Source organism: Bos indicus, chromosome 29, assembly GCF_029378745.1.
Source record: "Bos indicus isolate NIAB-ARS_2022 breed Sahiwal x Tharparkar chromosome 29, NIAB-ARS_B.indTharparkar_mat_pri_1.0, whole genome shotgun sequence".
In the NCBI taxonomy this organism is placed as follows: domain Eukaryota; kingdom Metazoa; phylum Chordata; class Mammalia; order Artiodactyla; family Bovidae; genus Bos; species Bos indicus.
Genome location: NC_091788.1, coordinates 33,685,913 through 33,703,371, shown reverse-complemented (window position 1 = coordinate 33,703,371; position 17,459 = coordinate 33,685,913). Strand labels below are relative to the sequence as shown.

The following is a 17,459-nucleotide window of genomic DNA, read 5'->3' as shown; positions in this document are numbered from 1 at the left end:
CACGTAACAGTCCTGCACTTCCCATCTCTGCTGGGGTGAGGCCTGGCCCCTCAGCTGCCCCCTTGTGCCCTCTCCCTCCCCTTCCGTCCAGCTGGAGCGGCCTTGCTGCACTGCCTCTATGGCACCACACTCCTCTCGGGTCTTGGAGCCCCTGGCCTGGCCACTCCTGCTGCAGCTCTTCTCAGCCCCTCCTCCACTGCACATGCAGGTGGAGGGAGGCTGGGGGCGACGGTGACAGGAGGTTAGGGCAGGCGTTCCAGACCACTAGGGACAGCAGGGCAGATGGGAAGGAGAGCCCTACCTCTACCCCTGCCCACTCAGCATCTGCTAGTCAAGGTCACCACCACCACCGTCCACTCCTCACCCCAGCGCACTGCACAGCGGTGTGGCCTGAGACAGCCCGGATCCCAATTCTAGCCTTGTGTCTCATGGCTGGGTGGCACCAGGAAAGCCACTTAACCTCTCTGATCTTCCAGTTCTTCATCTGCAAAATGAGGTGATTATTTTAAAATAACTGAAAGTAAATCTGAGTTCTCCTCTCTGATCAGGGCAAGTTCTCATTGAAGACAATACTTCTCCTTTATGGTGGCTGTGAATGTTGTGACTGATACAGTCTAAAACTTGTCTCCCCTGTCAGAATGACCATTCCACCAGGACAGGGACGGGTGTCCTGTTTTCTTCATGTTCCCCAGCCTAGCCCAGGGCCCCCACCGGAAGCAGCTGAGAAAGGGTGCCAGGAGCCAGAAGGCCAGGCTGGGCTCCACACTGCTCAGCCACAAAGTGACTCTGGTCAATGACCCACCTCTCAGTCTCACATGCTGCTGCTAAGTCGCTTCAGTCGTGTCCGACTCTGTGCGACCCCATAGACGGCCGCCCACCAGGCTCCCCCATCCCTGGGATTCCCCAGGCAAGAACACTGGAGTGGGTTGCCATTTCCTTCTCCAGTGCATGAAAGTGAAAAGTGAAAAGTGAAAGTGAAGTTGCTCAGTCGTGTCCAACTCCTAGTGACCCCTTGGACTGCAGCCCACCAGGCTCCTCCGTCCATGGGATTCTCCAGGCAAGAGGACTGGAGTGGGGTGCCATTCAGTCTCACATGGTCTCTAATAGCAGAGGATCTACACTGCTTGGGTTAAGTGCATACAGTCCCCAGCACATGGCAGAAGTCAGCAAACACTAGCTGTTATTCTGCTGTGGTGGTGGTCTAGTCACTCAGTGGTGTCCAACTCTTGTGGCCCCATGGAGGGTAGGTTCCTCTGTCCATGGGATTTCCCAGGCAAGAATACTGGAGTGGGTAGCCACTTCCTCCTCCAGGGGACCTAGCATTGCAGGCAGATTCTTCACCTACTGAGTCACCAGGGAAGGTCGTTATTCTACTAGCCACTTGATAAATGCACCAAGGAGATCTCCAGTCTCTGGTCTGTATGCAAAGAGCTTGGAAGTCCTCAACTGTCCTCACAATAAGAAAAAGAAAGTGCATAAACCAAAGAGCAACAACTCTTTCCAGATCCATCAGAGATCTGAGGTCACAGGGCAAACAGCTGACTGAAGCTAGGTAAGACAGACAGGTGGACAGAGACTCACAAGGCCCCAGAGCAGGACCCCTGGGACCAGGCCAGAGAGCAAGGTTTAACCTGCAGTTGATGAATTATTGGTAACTCACTGTAGACAGGCTTGAAAGTTAAAAAGTCCAGCCGGCCAGTCTTAGGGAAACCCCAGCACATTCTGAGTTTTACCTGCAGGAATCTTTCCAGACTCTCACCATGAAGACAAGAGGAGCCTCCCCCAAGTCTCCCAGCAAGAGGAGGCGGAAACAGGCATTTTGAAACATGTCTAGAACATTCTGCTTCCTTAACAAAAGCCTGCTGTCAAGGAAAATGACTTTTCCAGAGGCTACCTGACGGAGGGAAGGAATATTCAACTGTAGCCCCCTCCTGCTTTCCTGCTTCTCCTAAGGGAGGGGCCAGGGAGGAGCTGAGAAATACATATGAAGGTCCCAGGCCAGGGGCACAGAGTAAGGGAGACTGAGACCTCATCAGAGCATTCCAGGAAGCTCCTTTGCTGCCCTGCTCAGCCCTCACCACATGGGTAGGGCTCCTGTAAAGTGAGAGGGGATTGCAGCTCTAAGAGCTCCAGGCGTCAGGCCCCATATAAGGAAAAATCCTAGGAAAACCCGAAGACAAAAACAAGGACACAAAAGGGAATTCTAGCCTCTGACCCCACAGCTGCCGAAAAGAGTAAACACGTCTGACTCCCGACCAGACAAATAGAAAACCTCACGATGAAGGCCTGTCTACCTCAGATAGCTTACCTGCCTTTCAACAACAAACTACAGGTATGATGAGAAGTGAAACATACATCTGAAAAGACAGTGCAAGCGTAAGAACCAGACTCATCAGGCATGGCAGATAAGCTGGAATTATCAGACTGAGAACTCAGAACAACCTTGATAAACAGGCTGAGGGCTCTAGTGGAAAAGGATACCATGCCAGAACAAACGGATAACATAAGCAGGGAGATGGGAACCCCAAGAAAGAATCAGAAGGAAATGCCAGAAATAAGAAACTCTGAAACAGAAACAAAGAACGTCTTTGATGGGCTTACCTGAAGACTACATGTGGACAAGGAAAGAGCTGGTGAGGTTTAAGAAATGTCAACAGGAATTTTTCAAATGGAAAAACAAAGAGAAAAAAAAAAAAGAATGAAAGAGTGAAAAGAAGTGAAAGAGAATATCCAAGATCTGGGGGACAATTCCAAGAGGTGCACCGTTTGAGTAATGGGAAACCAGGAGAGGAACAAAAAGAACAGAAAAAATATTTGAAGTAACAGCTGAGATTTTTCCAAAACCGATGACAGACCCCAAACAGCAAATCCAGGAAGCTCAGAACACCAAGCAGGATAAATGGCAAAACAGCTACACCTGAACATGTCATACTCAAACTGCAGAAAATCAAACACACAGAAATCTCGACAGCCAGGTTGGAGGGACCTTACATAGAGAGAAGTACGATAAAAATTATATCCAACTTCCCTTCAGAAACCATGCCAGCAAGAACAGAGTGGAGCAAAATATTAGAAGTGTTGATAAGAAAATCTTGACTTCTATATCCTTCAGAATGAAGTGGAAATACTTTCTCAGACAAAGAAAGCTCTTACCAGCAGACCTGTCTTGCAAGAAATGTTAACAGTTCTTCAGAGAGAGGAAGAGGATGTAGGTCAGAAACGTGGGTCTGTGTAAGGAAAGGACGCACTCTAGAGAAGGAGTAAAAGTTCACGAAATACTCGAGTGAAGCACACATGTCACACCTCCCCCAGGAAGTCCTCCTGCCGCAGCACTGCTGCTAAGTCGCTTCAGTCGTGTCCAACTCTGTGCGACCCCATAGACAGCAGCCCACCAGGCTCCCCCGTCCCTGGGATTCTCCAGGCAAGAACACTGGAGTGGGCTGCCATTTCCTTCTCCAATGCATGAAAGTGAAAAGTGAAAGTGAAGTCGCTCAGTCGTGTCCGACTCTTAGCGACCCCGTGGACTATAGCCCACCAGGCTCCTCCGTCCATGGGATTTTCCAGGCAAGAGTAATGGAGTGGGGTGCCATTGCCTTCTGCCCCCAATACTCCAGGAGCCCCCAGCAAGCCCTGCTTCACACAGTGGCGGTGGCCTGTCACTGTCTCCCCACAAGGCAGCGAGCCTGTGTCCCCAGAGGCAAGCGCATGGCTGTTCAAGATGCGAAGAATGGACGGTAGCAAGGCACTCACACCAGAGGCCGGGGTGGTGGTTAAATAGCACGTCTCTTTATCAGCAGTTCAGCAAGAAGATTCCAGTGCTGCCACTGTCATAAGGCAGGGCTCACCCACTGGATCATCACTGCCCAGGTGTGGTTGCTCCTCAGGTCAAGGTGGGTGGACATCCTTCCAACACAGGCTGCTCCTTGATCCTGAAGGACACCTACCTGGAAAGAGGGAAATGCCCAGGGGCACATGGAAATGTGGGAAGGGCGGCGGACGAGGCTGGCAATGCCTCCTGAGCCCACTGCGCTCCGCGTTCACAGAGCAGGATTCAGGAGCGGGGAGGCCCATGGGGAGGACAGCCATTGTGTCGGGTAGAGCTGAGCCGGGAGCCTGACTCCAGAGGCCCCTGCGGGCCTTCACTCCTCGTCCCTACTGGCATTAGCAAACCACTGACACTGCACTTGCCACGTGCAGGATGCCATGGTCCACGAGGAATGTCCTCAAGTCAGGAAACTGAGGCACTGGGCATGAAGCAAGTGCCCATGCCAGACCCAGACGAAAGCCAGTGTCTGCCCCCCAGGGCAGCTTTATCTCTGCCTCTGCACCAGCATGCCCTCCTCCTATGGTCACTTGGGTCGGATGAGAAACCTAGACAGAGTGCCCTGTGCAGGAGCTAGCATAGATTAAGGGCTCAATAAATGCCAACATACACCTCCATGGCCCTCCTCTAAGCATGCTGGTGGTCACCCCATCAGCCCCCGCCTGGCAGGGGTGCAGCAACCTTTTCTGGACAGATGGCTCCTGGAGAGGCATTGCCAGTCAATGACCCACCACCATCCAGAGCCGCACAAGCAACCACTGCCATGACCACTGGTACCCACCACATGCAGGCCAAGAGGTCATGTGACCCAAAGTCATGGCCCTAATCAGTGGATGAGCCAAAACCGGTGCACCCTTGCTCCCACTCTGGGGCTGTGTGACCTTGTGACTCGAAGTGGGGCCAGCAGACCAGCCACGGCCACGCTCAGGAGTGCTAGCAACTCAGAACTGCAGGTCCCACCTTGGCCTTGACTACAAGGCCCTGAGACCCCTGGGCCTGTGGGCAATGGAAGAGCAATGGTCTGTGACACCAGTGAAAAGTCAGAGACACAAATCTGACCTAGACTCTAAGCTCTTCCAGAAATCTGAGAGGCATGGCAGGAGCCTCAGGCAGCTGCCTTCTCCCTGACCCCACTGGCCCCGGAGCAACCCCTTGCTGGTATTCTCAAGCCCCCACCCAACCTGGGAGCCGTCCTCTCGGCCCCGCCCCTCCCCTGTCGGCTCTCCCACCTGCTGCTCTCAGCATTCGGAGTAGGAATTTCTGTTGCGAAGCTCCTGAGAGATCTCATCTGAAAGATGGCATATGCTGCAGGGGACAGAGGAGAGGAGAGGCAAGGGAGACGGAAGGGCAGCAAAGGCCCCCAGAGCACAGACCACAGCAGCCCCCCAGACCATGGCAGCCCGAGCCTGGGCCCTGGAGCTGAGTCCTGGGAAGAGGCGCTCAGTCCAGAAGGATCCCAGGCTTAGCCAGGCCCAGGGTTGAGGTGGAGGGAGACCCACAGAGACCAGAAGCCCCCTACCCACCTGCCCCCAGTTAGGACACAAATCACCTCGTTCCTAATGCTTACCTTCGTCTCACCTGCTCTATCCTATCTCGCATGGCTTCGTTTCTTGCCTCGCTCGGCACTTGGAAGATACGGGTATGGCTGCAAAACATCGTCAAGCACTGGGATCCCCGGGCTCCTTTTCCACTAACCAGTCACTGTGGAACCGCCAGAGGTGGAATCCCGTGGACCACAGTTCTGACTGTCCCAATGAGCTTTACAGCTGGTCCTCCACCCTCCTTGTATCAGTACCAAGAAGCGTCCTTTTTACTAACCAAATACCCCTGAACCCCCCAGCAATCCCAGGCAGGTAGTAAATGTTCCTAAGAAGAGTCAAGGAGACAGAGAAGTTAAGCGGCTTTGCCAGAGTTACACAGTGGGTCAGAGGTCTTGAAGCTGAGGATTTGCCCCTTCTGAATTTCTCTCCCGCTCCCCTGCCAGCTCTATATGATCAGCATTGCGCATATTCACCATGGTTCAGAGATCCTGCCAGAGCCTTCTTTCACAGAGAGGCTGCAGGCTCCTCTTTGATGCTGTTTTTGTCTTATTTCACCGTCTGGATTTGCCTTCCTCACCACCGTCTACTTTGCGCCCTTCCCAACTCCACACCCCCACAGACCCTCACAGACCCTCCACTCCAGCAAAAGCAGCTTGCCCACTGGAGCCCCATTCCTGTGCCCTTTAGATTCCCCCATTCTTTTTTTTTTATTGGAGGCTAATTACTTTCAAATATTGTGGGTTTTGCCATACATTGACAGGAATCAGCCACGGGTGCACATGTGTCCCCCATCTTGAACCCCCCCTTCCCACCTCCCTCCCCATCCCATCCCTCTGGGTGGTCCCAGTGCACCAGCTTTGAGTGCCCTGCTTCATGCATCGAACTTGGATTGGTGATCTATTTCACATATGGTCATATACATGTTTCAATGCTATTCTCTCAAATCATCCCACCCTCGCCCTCTCCCACAGAGTCCAAAAGCCTGTTCTTTACATCTGTGTCTCTTTTGTGGACTCCCCATGCTCGACAGTGCCTTCTGGGTCAGCTTTGTTCTAGATTTAGGGTTTTCTGTGTGAACTCAGTGTTGATACTGCTTATGAGGACCACAATCCAAATGTGCTCTGAAATACGGCTCAGACACAATAAAGCTGGCCAGTGCCCAGGGAGAGAGAGAGAGGACAGAGGGGGTAGGGGACAGAGGGATGGATGCTCTGAGAAGAAGGAGCCACAGGGGCCAGATGGGGCCAAGTTGCCAGGCTCTTGCCCTTGTGGGAGGCCTCACCTGGCCCCTGTGTGTCCAGTCCCTGCCCAGACACGTGTGGGTCAGCCCAGATGACCAGCCCAGCAAAGCCGAGTGGCACAGCCCTGCACTGTACCCTCACAGGTGATTCTGGTGGAGTCCTCAACATGTCCTTAAGTGCTCAGAGGTTTCTCCACCCACGTCCTGTGTAGCCTTTCAAATGGGGGCTTCGTTTATGCTGTTCTGTCTTCCAGAAAGCCTAGCAAGCATCAGGTGGCCGATACACACCTGTCACATATGTGCGCATTCAGTGGTGCTTAATAAAGGGATATGCAACCATGACCACATACTTAATAAAACTGAGAGGATCAGAGGAGGAACCAGGCTGTGTTTACTGGTTTAAAATCTCCACAGAACATCCAGAGTGGAAAACATCTATGTGGATAATTGACTGATTCCTGTCCCATGTCTCCAGAGCTTTAACCTACTTACACTATGCAGCCAAGGTCTAAAAACCCCAGAGGATGATGTTCATATTATCCAAACCAAGGAAAGACAGCAGCCAGAGCTGGTGGCACGGCCAGGCCGGGAGCGGACAAGCATCCCACGTGGAGGGCAGTGGCTGGGGGGCAGTTATCAATGCTCATGATTTGAGCTACCTTGGCAGGTTTCCCTCCCTTTCTTGGGGAGGTCTCAAATTAGACCCTTCCTCTTAACACAGTTCTTGACCATCTGAATCCTCCTTTAAAATGCTAATGCCACTGGAAGGGGCAAACACAGAAAACAGCATCCTGATGGATCAGACACAAAAACACATTTCTTGAGAATTGTATCTTTCTTGATAGGAGAGAGCAAAGTTGGCAATGGGGGCACAGGAAGGCAGCTGAGTGCAGAGATGAGGGGGGAAGGCCAGTGGAATGCCACAAGGATTCTCCTGTGAGAGGAGGCCCAAGTGAACACACACCCCAGAAGGAAACACGGAAGTGTGTGCTGAGGGGGTGAGCCTGTTCCAGGCCCCAGGCTCCCTTGCCTGGAGTCTTAGCCTCTGCAGAGCAGGAAGGTGGGGAGCCAGGAAGATGGCCACGGCCTGTGCAGCTGCGTGGAGCTCAGGACTCCAGCCTCGGCCTGAGAAACTTCCTCTCACCTCTGGCCAACAGGAGGGTTTCAGCTTCTGCATTTTAAGAGCTTGTTTTCTTTTTGCTCTTTAAAGTGCAGCCACTTCTGAACAAATCAAGTGCAAAAATAACAGAAGTCTAAAATGTATTCAGAAGCAGTTAAGAGATGGTAAGCAAGCCATTTTCCAACCCCTCCAGTTATTTCAAAATTTAGGGATGAAGTGGGCTTTTAAGACAGCAAAAACAATCCCTTAAGACCCCAAAGGCAGAATGCAAAACTTCTCAGCCAAAGGAGTCAACACCTCTAGAGAAGGGCAGCCTTGGGTTTGTGTCAGCCAGGAATCCCGGAGAGGGCGCTCATGCCTTCTCTGCTTCGCCCGCCCTACAGTCTGGCTCCGGGAAAAGAGATGCTTTACCTCCATCTTATGAACTGGATTCTTGTTCTCTCCTCCAGGACCTCTTGACTCTGGTTTGCTAACAAACCAGACTTTGAGAGGTGGTGCTTCACCTAGGAAATCCAGTGGCATCCAGTGGTTACTGCCCAGCAAGGACTCCATGGCCAGGGTACAGCCCAGCCTGGACAAGCTCCGCCCACTAGCCCAGGACCCTTGCGTTAGGCCAGCCTCCCCTTTCCCCCCGCCAGTCCCCCAGGATGGGCGGCTAACAGGCTCCATTACCACATCTCTAGTCACATGTACATCTTGGCCTTGCATGGGAGGGAAGTTGGTGGACATCTTCTCCTTTATCTCCTGGGAAGCCTCTTCTTCAGTCTGAAAGGTGAGTGATTTCCTTCAGAGGATGATTTCCTTCACTCGTCTGGTCCCCAGTCCCCCTCCTCTTCCTTTTCCTTTTTATTCTTCCCTATCATACCATACACATGCATATCCCTACACATGCGCTATTGCACATTCTGACACTAAGCCATCTGCTGCTACCTTCCCGTGGAATTCCAGGGACTCGGTAAGTCATGGGTCCTAACCCAAGGTCCTTCTGAGAAATCCTGCAGTAGGGGCCACCCATCTGAACCCCCTCCACTCCACGCTTGAGAAGCAGGGTGGGGCCGGTGGTGACACCGGAGCATCTCTGGTGAGGAGACAGACTGGGTGCTCCCAAACGTGTGATGAATCAGACGCAGCTCCAGGCAGGCTGGTGGGCAATGAACTTGGGTTTCCTGGTTCTGTGGAGAGAGAAGTCCAGCTCTCTACAATCTGGGCTACCCTGAGTCCCAGAGGAAACTTACTTTTTTCAACCAGTGCTGTACTACAGACACAGCCTCAGTCTCCGTAACTTCCACATCCTGCAACAAAGTCGTAAATCAATGCCCTCAGAATACGGAGAGACCCACCTCTGCTCCACTATCCACATCCAACATGAACTCTCCTCTCCGGAAGTGCCAGGGCTCAGAGCACAGATGGTACCTGAGATACTCTCCACCTAGCCATCACCAGCCCCACTCACCGAGCTGACTTTGGGTGGGAAGGGGAGCCCGGCACCTTTCCGAGCAAGGATGTACACAATCCATGTTGTGATTATCATCTCTGCACTTATGCCAGGCCTCCTTCGTGGCTCCCTCCTTCCATTGAAGCAGCCTGAGAACTCCCCCAGCACAAGGAGGTCCCTGGAGGGTGGTGCCTACCTGATTGGCTGGCCAGTGATGATGTGACAATGACCTCCTTTAATTCCCAGGCTCAGAGTGGGGACAGAAAACAAAGGTCTGGAAGTGTCCACCTTGGAGATGGCTATGGCTCAGAAATGGAGAGGCGAGTATGGGCACTCAGGATGTGAGCCTGAGGAAGGTACAAGGGGCAGTTACTGAATCATAGACAGAAATTATGAGGGATGGGGAAGACTTCTGGCTGGTCACCCAGTCTTGAGCAATGCTGAAGCAGAAAGAGATTTGTGGCAAAACAACCTGGGCCCTCTAGACATTTGTTCAAACCCTGCCATAGGCATTTCTTATCCTTACTCTTACAAACTGGGGGAGAAAGGGCTTATCCACCCAGAAAATGTCAAAAGATGGGGGAGCACACCCCTCAACAAGGACATTACCTTTATTTCTGTGTCTACTTTGTTTACACAAGTGATTCAGATCACAAAAAAATAAGCAATAAGAGGAATAGGGTATGAAAGTGCCAATTCTTGTGAAGGACATTTCCTGACTTTACCAAGTCACCCACAGTAGACTGGCTATGTAGAAGGTTAGTCAAGTGGAAATGAAAGAGGAATCCTGTTACAATGCAGAGCTGGGGGCAAACACTGACGGGCTCAGATCGCTGTGATTCCCACCGAGAACCTTCACTAGGGAAGTGAAGTTCAGAATAGCCTAAAGCAAATGTTTAGCTGCTCTCAAAAGTAGTTGTAGCCTAACCCTAAGACTATTCTCAAGGCCTCAGAAATGAGGGTTGTCATCCTGTCTCTACCACTGACTTGTCATATGATCTTGACCCAATCATTAGTCCCTGTGGACGCAATTTCTTTGTCTTCACAATGAATACAATGTCTCTAGTTTTCTTCTAGCTCTAACAGTCTGTAAGTGTTCTCATTCTTCGAAGAATATAGAAAACCTTTATCTTACTCTCCCCAGCTTCCCTAAAATAGCTACTATATCTCCTCACTCTCAAAAAAATCACCTTAATTTTTCATCTTCTCTATTGATCAGAATATGCTAGGCTATCCTGCAGCAACAAGTAAGTCCCCCAAATGAAAGAGACTTATTTCTCACTCTCAAAGCACAAGTTCAGGCCATCTGTGCTCCACGTGGTGACATAGAGATCCAGGGATAAATCTGTCCTCTGGCCCCATGCTGTAAGGATGTGACCTGTGTGACTGCAGAGAAAAGGAAAAGAACACACGGAGGAATAAAATCACCTCTTCTGTTCTAGCCCAAAGGCTTCTTCTTAAAGCTTTTTGGCCAGTGCTAGTAATAGGACCCCAAACTGAATGCCAAGGGAGATGGGAAATCGTAAAACAAAAGATGAAGTTACTCATCAACACCTCTGTTTCTGCCACTACCTCCTAAAAACTGTTTCCATCCTTACTGGTGTAATTTTACTGTTTGAATCCCTAAAACATTAATGTTACAGAAAAATTAAAACTACATGAAAAGATACACTGAGGGAAGTTCCATCTTCTTCCCTGTCTCTTCAACCTTGTTCTTCAGAAGGATTTTCATACATTTCTAGGCTGTACATCTGTGTTTATGTTTCCAAAATGAAACAGATACATAAATCTATTCTCACATTTTATTACTATGTTATGAAATGCACACAGTAAAATATATAAATACATTCACAGCTCAGAAAAAAGTTTAAGTGCGTGTATATATATATATATATATATACACACACATATATATATATATATGTTTAACCACTACCCGTATCAAGATATAGAACACTTCCAGCACCCCAGCAGGCCCTCAGACCCACAAGGAGATCAGCATTTTGACATTTATCACCATAAGTGTTTTGCCTAGTATCCCACTGTATTACCACAACACAAATTAACAAATTTTCAACTGATGGACATTGGTGTTACATCTAGTTTGATCCTTTTTAAACTGATGCTGCTATGAATATTCTTATACTATGAATATTTGTTTGACATAAGCGCTAAATCTGCACATATACATAACAGACTGGAGTTGCTTGGTCATAGGCTTTACATATATTTAGTGCTGGCATATAACAAAAAGTACCTCAAGACAGTTGTACCAACTACTGCCTAGAATAGTTACTTCATGTTTCTGCCAGCACTTGTTACTGTCACTCTTTTGAAGTTTAGACGTAAGATTAGCTCAAGATGGTGGAGTGGAACAACATGAGCTCACCCCCTTCTTATGAAAACACCAAAATCACCACTAACTGCTAAATAACCATAGACAAAAAAGTACTGGAACTTACCAAAAACAGATATCCTTCATCCAAAGACAGAGAAGAAGCCACAATGAGACAGTAGGAGGGGTGTCATGATAAAATCAATGTCCATACCTATGAAGTGGGCAACCCACAAACTGGAAAGTGATTGTACCACAGATATTATTCCATGGAGGGAAAATTCTGAGTCCCATGTCAAGCTTACCAGCCTGAGGGTCCTAGGAAAGGAAGAGTCCCCAGAGAGTCCGGCTTTGAAGGCCAGAAGGGTTTGATTGAACTTTCACAGGACTGAGGGAAACAGAGACTCCATTCTTGGAGGGTGCACACCAAGTCTCATGTGTACCAGGACCCAGGGGAGAAAAGCAGTGACCCCATAAAACACTGGGCCAGACCTCCCTGCTAGTATTTAAGGGTCTTCTGCGGAGGCAGGGGCCAGCAGTGGCTCACCCCAGGGTGAGGGACACTAGCAGCAGCAGTTCTAGGAAATACCCATTGGCATGAGCCCTTGCAGAAGCCATTAGCCCCACCAAATAGCCTGCAGGTGGCAGGATTGGAGTTCCACAGGCCAAACAATGAACAAGGTAGGAACACAGCCCCACCCATCAGCAGACAAGCCAGTTGAAATTTTATAGAGCACAGCCCTGCCCACCTGAGGGACAAGACCTATCCCCAGCCACCACCAGTCCCTCCCATCAGGAAGCTTACACAAAACTCTTAGAGAGCTTCATCCTCCAGAGGATGAGCAGCAGAAGCAAAGAAGAGCTACAGTTCTGCAGCCTGAGGAACAGAATCCACGATCTCAGACAAGCTGGAGTAGCGATACACAATTCAGAGAAAATAGACTCTAAAATAGTGTTACAAGTGATCAGAAAGGGTACTATATAATGATCAAGGGATCAATCCAAGAAGAAGATACAACAATTAGAGCTATGCATGTACCCAATACAGGAGCACTGAAAGCCACAGAATACACATTCTTATCATGTGCACACAGAACATTCTCAGAACTGACCACGTGCTGGCCACAGAGCAAGCCTCAGTAAATTTAAGAAAACTGAAATCATATCAAGCATCTTTTCCAACCACAACACTATGAGACTGGAAATAAACTACAAGAAAAAGAGCTAAAAAACCACAAACATGGGAAGCTAAACAATATGCTACTTAACAACCAGTGGATCACTGAAGAAAACAAAGAGGAAATAAAAAATACCTAGAGACACGGCAAATGAAAACACAGTTATCTGAAACCTATGGGATGACGTAAAATCAGTTCTAAGAGGAAAGTTTATAGCAATATAGTCTTACCTCAGAAAGCAAAACAAAAATCTCAAACAATCTGACATTACACCTAAAGCGTCTGCCCACGATGCGGGAGACCTGGGTTCGATCCCAGGGTTGGAAAGATCCCCTGGAGAAGGAAATGGCAACCCACTCGAGTACTCTTGCCTGGAAAATCCCATGGATGGAGGATCCTGGTACGCTACAGTCCATGGGGTTACAGGGACTCGGACATGACTGAACTTTCACACCTAAAGCCACTAGAAAAAGAAGAATAAAAAAATCCCTGAAGTTAGTAGAAGGAAAGAAATCATAAAGATCAGAGCAGAAATAAATGAAATAGAGATGAAGAAAACAATAGCAAAGATCAATGAAACTAAAAGCTGATTCTGAAAAAAGAAACAAAACTGACAAACTTTTAGCCAGACTCATCAAGAAAAAAAGGAAGAGGATTCAAATCAATAAAATTAGAAATGAAAAAGGAGAAGTTACAATGGACAGCACAGAAAAACACACAAAAGATCATAAGAGACTATTACAAGCAACTGTGTGCCAATACAATAGACAATCTGCAAGAAATGAACAAATTCTTAGAAAGGTACAATCCCCCAAGACTGAACCAGGAAGAAATAGAAAATAAGAACAAGCTAATCACAAGTACACAACCTAGATAGCATGTTGAAAAGCAGAGACATTACTTTGCCAACAAAGGTCCATCTAGTCAAGGTTATGGTTTTTCAAGTGGTCATGTATGGATGTGAGAGTTGGACTGTGAAGAAAGCTGAGTGCTGAAGAATTGATGCTTTTGAACTGTGGTGCTGGAGAAGACTCTTGAGAGTCCCTTGGACTGCAAGGAGATCCAACCAGTCCATTCTGAAGGAGATCAGCCCTGGGATTTCTTTGGAAGGAATGATGCTAAAGTTGAAACTCCAGTACTTTGGCCACCTCATGTGAAGAGCTGACTCATTGAAAAAGACTCTGATGCTGGGAGGGATTGGGGGCAAGAGGAAAAGGGGACGACAGAGGATGAGATGGCTGGATGGCATCACTGACTCGATGGACGTGAGTCTGAGTGAACTCCGGGAGTTGGTGATAGACAGGGAGGCCTGGTGTGCTGCGATTCACAGGGTCGCAAAGAGTTGGACACGACTGAGCGACTGAGCTGAACTGAACTGAACTGAGTCACAAGTACTAAAATTTAAATTATGATTTAAAAAATTCCCAACAAACAAAAGTCCAGGACCTCATAGTTTCACAGGCAAATTTTATCAAACATTTAGAGAAGAGCTTACACTTATCCTTCTGAAATACTTTCAAAAATTGCAGAGGAAGGAAAATTCCCAAACTCATGCTATGAAGCCACTATTACCCTGATACCAAAACCAGAAAAAGATACCACAAAAAAATAAAATTACAGGCCAATGTCACTGACGACAGTCCATGGGGTTGCAAAAGAGTCAGATACGACTTAGCAGCAAAGTCACAATCACTGATGAACACAGACACAAAAATCCTCAACAAAATACTAGCAATTCAAATCCAACAATATATTAAAAGGATTATATACCATGATCTAATGAGATTTATCCCAAGAATGCAAGGATTTTTCAATATCTGCAAATCAATCAATGTGATATACCACATCAACAAACTGAAGAATAAAAGCATATGATTATCTTAATAGATGCAGAAACAGCTTTTGATGAAATTCAGCATCCATTTATGATAAGAACTCTCTAGAAAGTGGCCATGCAAGGAACATACCTCAACATAATAAAGACCATATAACAGCAAACCTACAGCTAATATCATACTCAATGGTGAAAAGCTGAAAGCATTTCCTCTAAGATCAGGAGCAAGACAAGGATGTCCACTTTCACCACTTTTACTCAATGTAGTTTTGGAAGTCCTAGCTATGGCAATCAGAGAAATAAAAGGAATTCAAATAGTGGGGGAAAGAAGGAAACTGTCACTGCTTGCAGATGATATGATACTATAAATAGAAAATCCTCAAGATGCCACCAGAAAACTACTAGAGCTCATCAATGAATTTGGTAAAGTTGCAGGTTATAAAATTAGCACACAGAAGTCTGTTTCATTTCTTTACATGAAAAACAAAAGATCAGAAAGAGAAATTCAAGAAACAAAACCATTTTCCATTGCATCAAAAAGGATAAAATGCCTAGTTACAAATAAGCCTACCTAAGGAGGCAAAAGACATGTACTCTGAAAACTATAAGATGCTGATAAAAGAAATTGAAGATAACGCAAACAGATAAAAAGAAATACCATGTTCTTGGATTGGGAGAATCAATATTGTGAAAATGACAATACTACCCTAGGCAATCTAAAGATCAAATGCAATCCCCAGCAAATTACCAAGAGCATTTTTCAGAAACTAGAAAAAAAAAACACTTAAAATTTGTATGGAGACACAAAAGACCAGGAATAGCCAAATGAGTCTTGAAAAAGAAAAACGGAACTGGAAAAATCAGGCTCCCAGACTTCAAACTATACTACAAAACTATAGTCATTAAGTAGCCTGGTACTGGCACAAAAATGGAACTATATATAGATCAAAGGAATAGGATAGAAAACCCAGAAACTAACCCATGCATCTATGATCAAGTAATCTATGTCACAGAAGGCAAGACTATACAATAGGGGACAGATAGTCTTTTCAAAAAATGGTGCTGGGAAAACTGAACAGCTACATGTAAAAAATTGAAATTAGAACATTTTTTAACACCACAGTAAGTAAATAACGTTATCACTCAGTCGTGTCCAACTCTTTGCAACCCCACAGACTGTGGTTCACCAGACTCCTCTGTCCATGGGATTCTCCAGGCAAGAATACTGGAGTGGATTGCCATTCCCTTCTTCAGAGGATCTTCCCGATCCAGGAATCGAACCCCAGTCCCCTGCACTGCAGGCAGATTCTTTACCATTTGAGCTACAGGGAAGTCCTTTTAACACCACACAAAAAAATAAACTCAAAATCAATTCAAGACCTAAATATGAGACCAGACACTATAACACTCTTAGAGGAAAACATAGGCAGAACACTCTCTGATATAAATCACAGCAAATATCTTTTTCTATCCATCTCTCAGAGTAATGGAAATAAAAACAAAAGTAAACAAGTGGAATCTAATTAAACTCAAAAGTTTTTGCATAGCAAAGGAAACCAATAAATAAAATGAAAAGACAACCCACAGAATGGGAGAAAATATTTGCAAATGATGTGACCAACAAGGGATTAGTCTTTAAAACTTACAAACAACTTTGGCATGTGGCTCAATATCAAAAAAGACAGCCCAATCAAAAAATGGGCAGAAGACCTACATACCCTTTTTTTTTTCCAATGAAGAGAAAGCAGTAATAAAAAGTCTGACTTACAGAGACCTACGGAGTTGGCTAATTGCTCACAGTGTCCTTAGAAGTGAAACAGATGAGCGGTTCACAAAATTCTTGCTTGATCTACTTAAGTGAGAGAATTTTAGGAAAAGTGAATAGAAGTCTAACTTGAATGATAAAAACAGTCATGGCCCTTTGATCAATTCTGATTTAAGCCAGTGTATAGACCCAGAACTCCTTGAATTAGGGAAAGGCTAGATCTCCTTAAGGACGGACCCTGCTACACCACAAAACATGCATGGTGTTAATCCTTCTCCCAGCCCACCTCAAAGGGACTTACAGCCTTTTATCAGAGTAACTGTGCACAGAGGGAAAGGAGACAAACTTTTCAGGGATTACTGGATACTGACTCTAAACTAATTCTTTTTGCAACCCCATGGACTGTAGCCTGCCAGGCTCCTCTGTCCATGGAATTCTCCAGGCAAGAATGCTAGAGTGAACTGCAATTTCCTACTTCAGGGGATCTTCCCAACTAAGCGATCGAACTCAGGTCTCCTGCACTGAAGGCAGATTCTTTACAGTCTGAGCCACTAGGGAAGACAATACTGATTCTAGGCGACCCAAAAAGTTACTGGGGCCCTGTGTCAGAGTCGGGGCTTGCACAGGTCAGATGGTCAAATGGAGTTTTAGCTCACGTCTATCTCACAATGGGTACAGTAAGTCCCTGAACCCATTTTGTGGTTATTTCTCTACTTTCAGAATGTGAAATTACAATAGACATAATAGCCACAATTCTTCCCTAATGTGCAGTGCAAAGGCTATTATAGTAGGGAAGGTCAGGTAGAAGCCACTACAACTGTCTCTAACTAGGAAAAACAGTAAACCAAAAGCAATGCCATGTTCCTGGAGGAACTGCAGAGAGTAATGCCACCCTGAAGGACCTGAAAGGTGAAGAAGCAGTGATTCCCACCACATCCCCATTCAACCTGTCTGTCTGGTCTATGCAGATAACAGATGGATCGTGGAGGTTGGCAGTGGATTATTGTAGACTTAACCAGGCATCACCGACTTGATGGACGTGAGTTTGAGTGAACTCCAGGAGTTGGTGATGGACAGGGAGGCCTGGCATGCTGCAATTCATGGGGTCGCAAAGAGTTGGACACGACTGAGCGACTGAACTGAACTGAACTGAACCAGGACCAGACTGCAACTCAGTTACTTTCCAGA

General features: G+C 47.1%; 1 protein-coding gene across 2 annotated transcripts; it reads right to left on the bottom strand.

Annotated features, from left to right (window-relative positions):
* Positions 1-3,771: 3,771 nt before the first annotated feature.
* On the bottom strand, positions 3,772-9,332 carry SPATA19 (spermatogenesis associated 19). 2 transcript variants are annotated; one of them, XM_070782586.1, is made up of 7 exons: positions 9,178-9,332; positions 8,960-9,016; positions 8,397-8,489; positions 8,136-8,227; positions 5,391-5,468; positions 5,053-5,128; positions 3,772-3,944 (listed from the first exon to the last, which is right to left on the bottom strand). In XM_070782586.1, exons 1-6 carry the CDS (start codon positions 9,253-9,255, stop codon positions 5,062-5,064), a joined length of 465 nt encoding a protein of 154 aa, XP_070638687.1. In that variant the 5' UTR covers positions 9,256-9,332; the 3' UTR covers positions 3,772-3,944; positions 5,053-5,061. The 2 variants fall into 2 exon arrangements, with proteins under 2 accessions (XP_070638687.1, XP_019810114.1); XM_019954555.2 differs by having other exon boundaries at positions 3,772-3,940.
* Between the last annotated feature and the right edge of the window lie 8,127 nt (positions 9,333-17,459).

Coding starts and splice junctions, on each gene's coding strand:
- SPATA19 (XM_070782586.1), bottom strand. CDS start 9,255: ATGATAATCACAACATGGATTGTGTACATCCTTGCTCGGAAAGGTGCC. Junction 9,017..9,177: donor TCCCACCCAAAGTCAGCTCG/GTGAGTGGGGCT, acceptor ACTTTGTTGCAG/GATGTGGAAGTTACGGAGAC. Junction 8,228..8,396: donor TACATGTGACTAGAGATGTG/GTAATGGAGCCT, acceptor TGGATTTCCTAG/GTGAAGCACCACCTCTCAAA.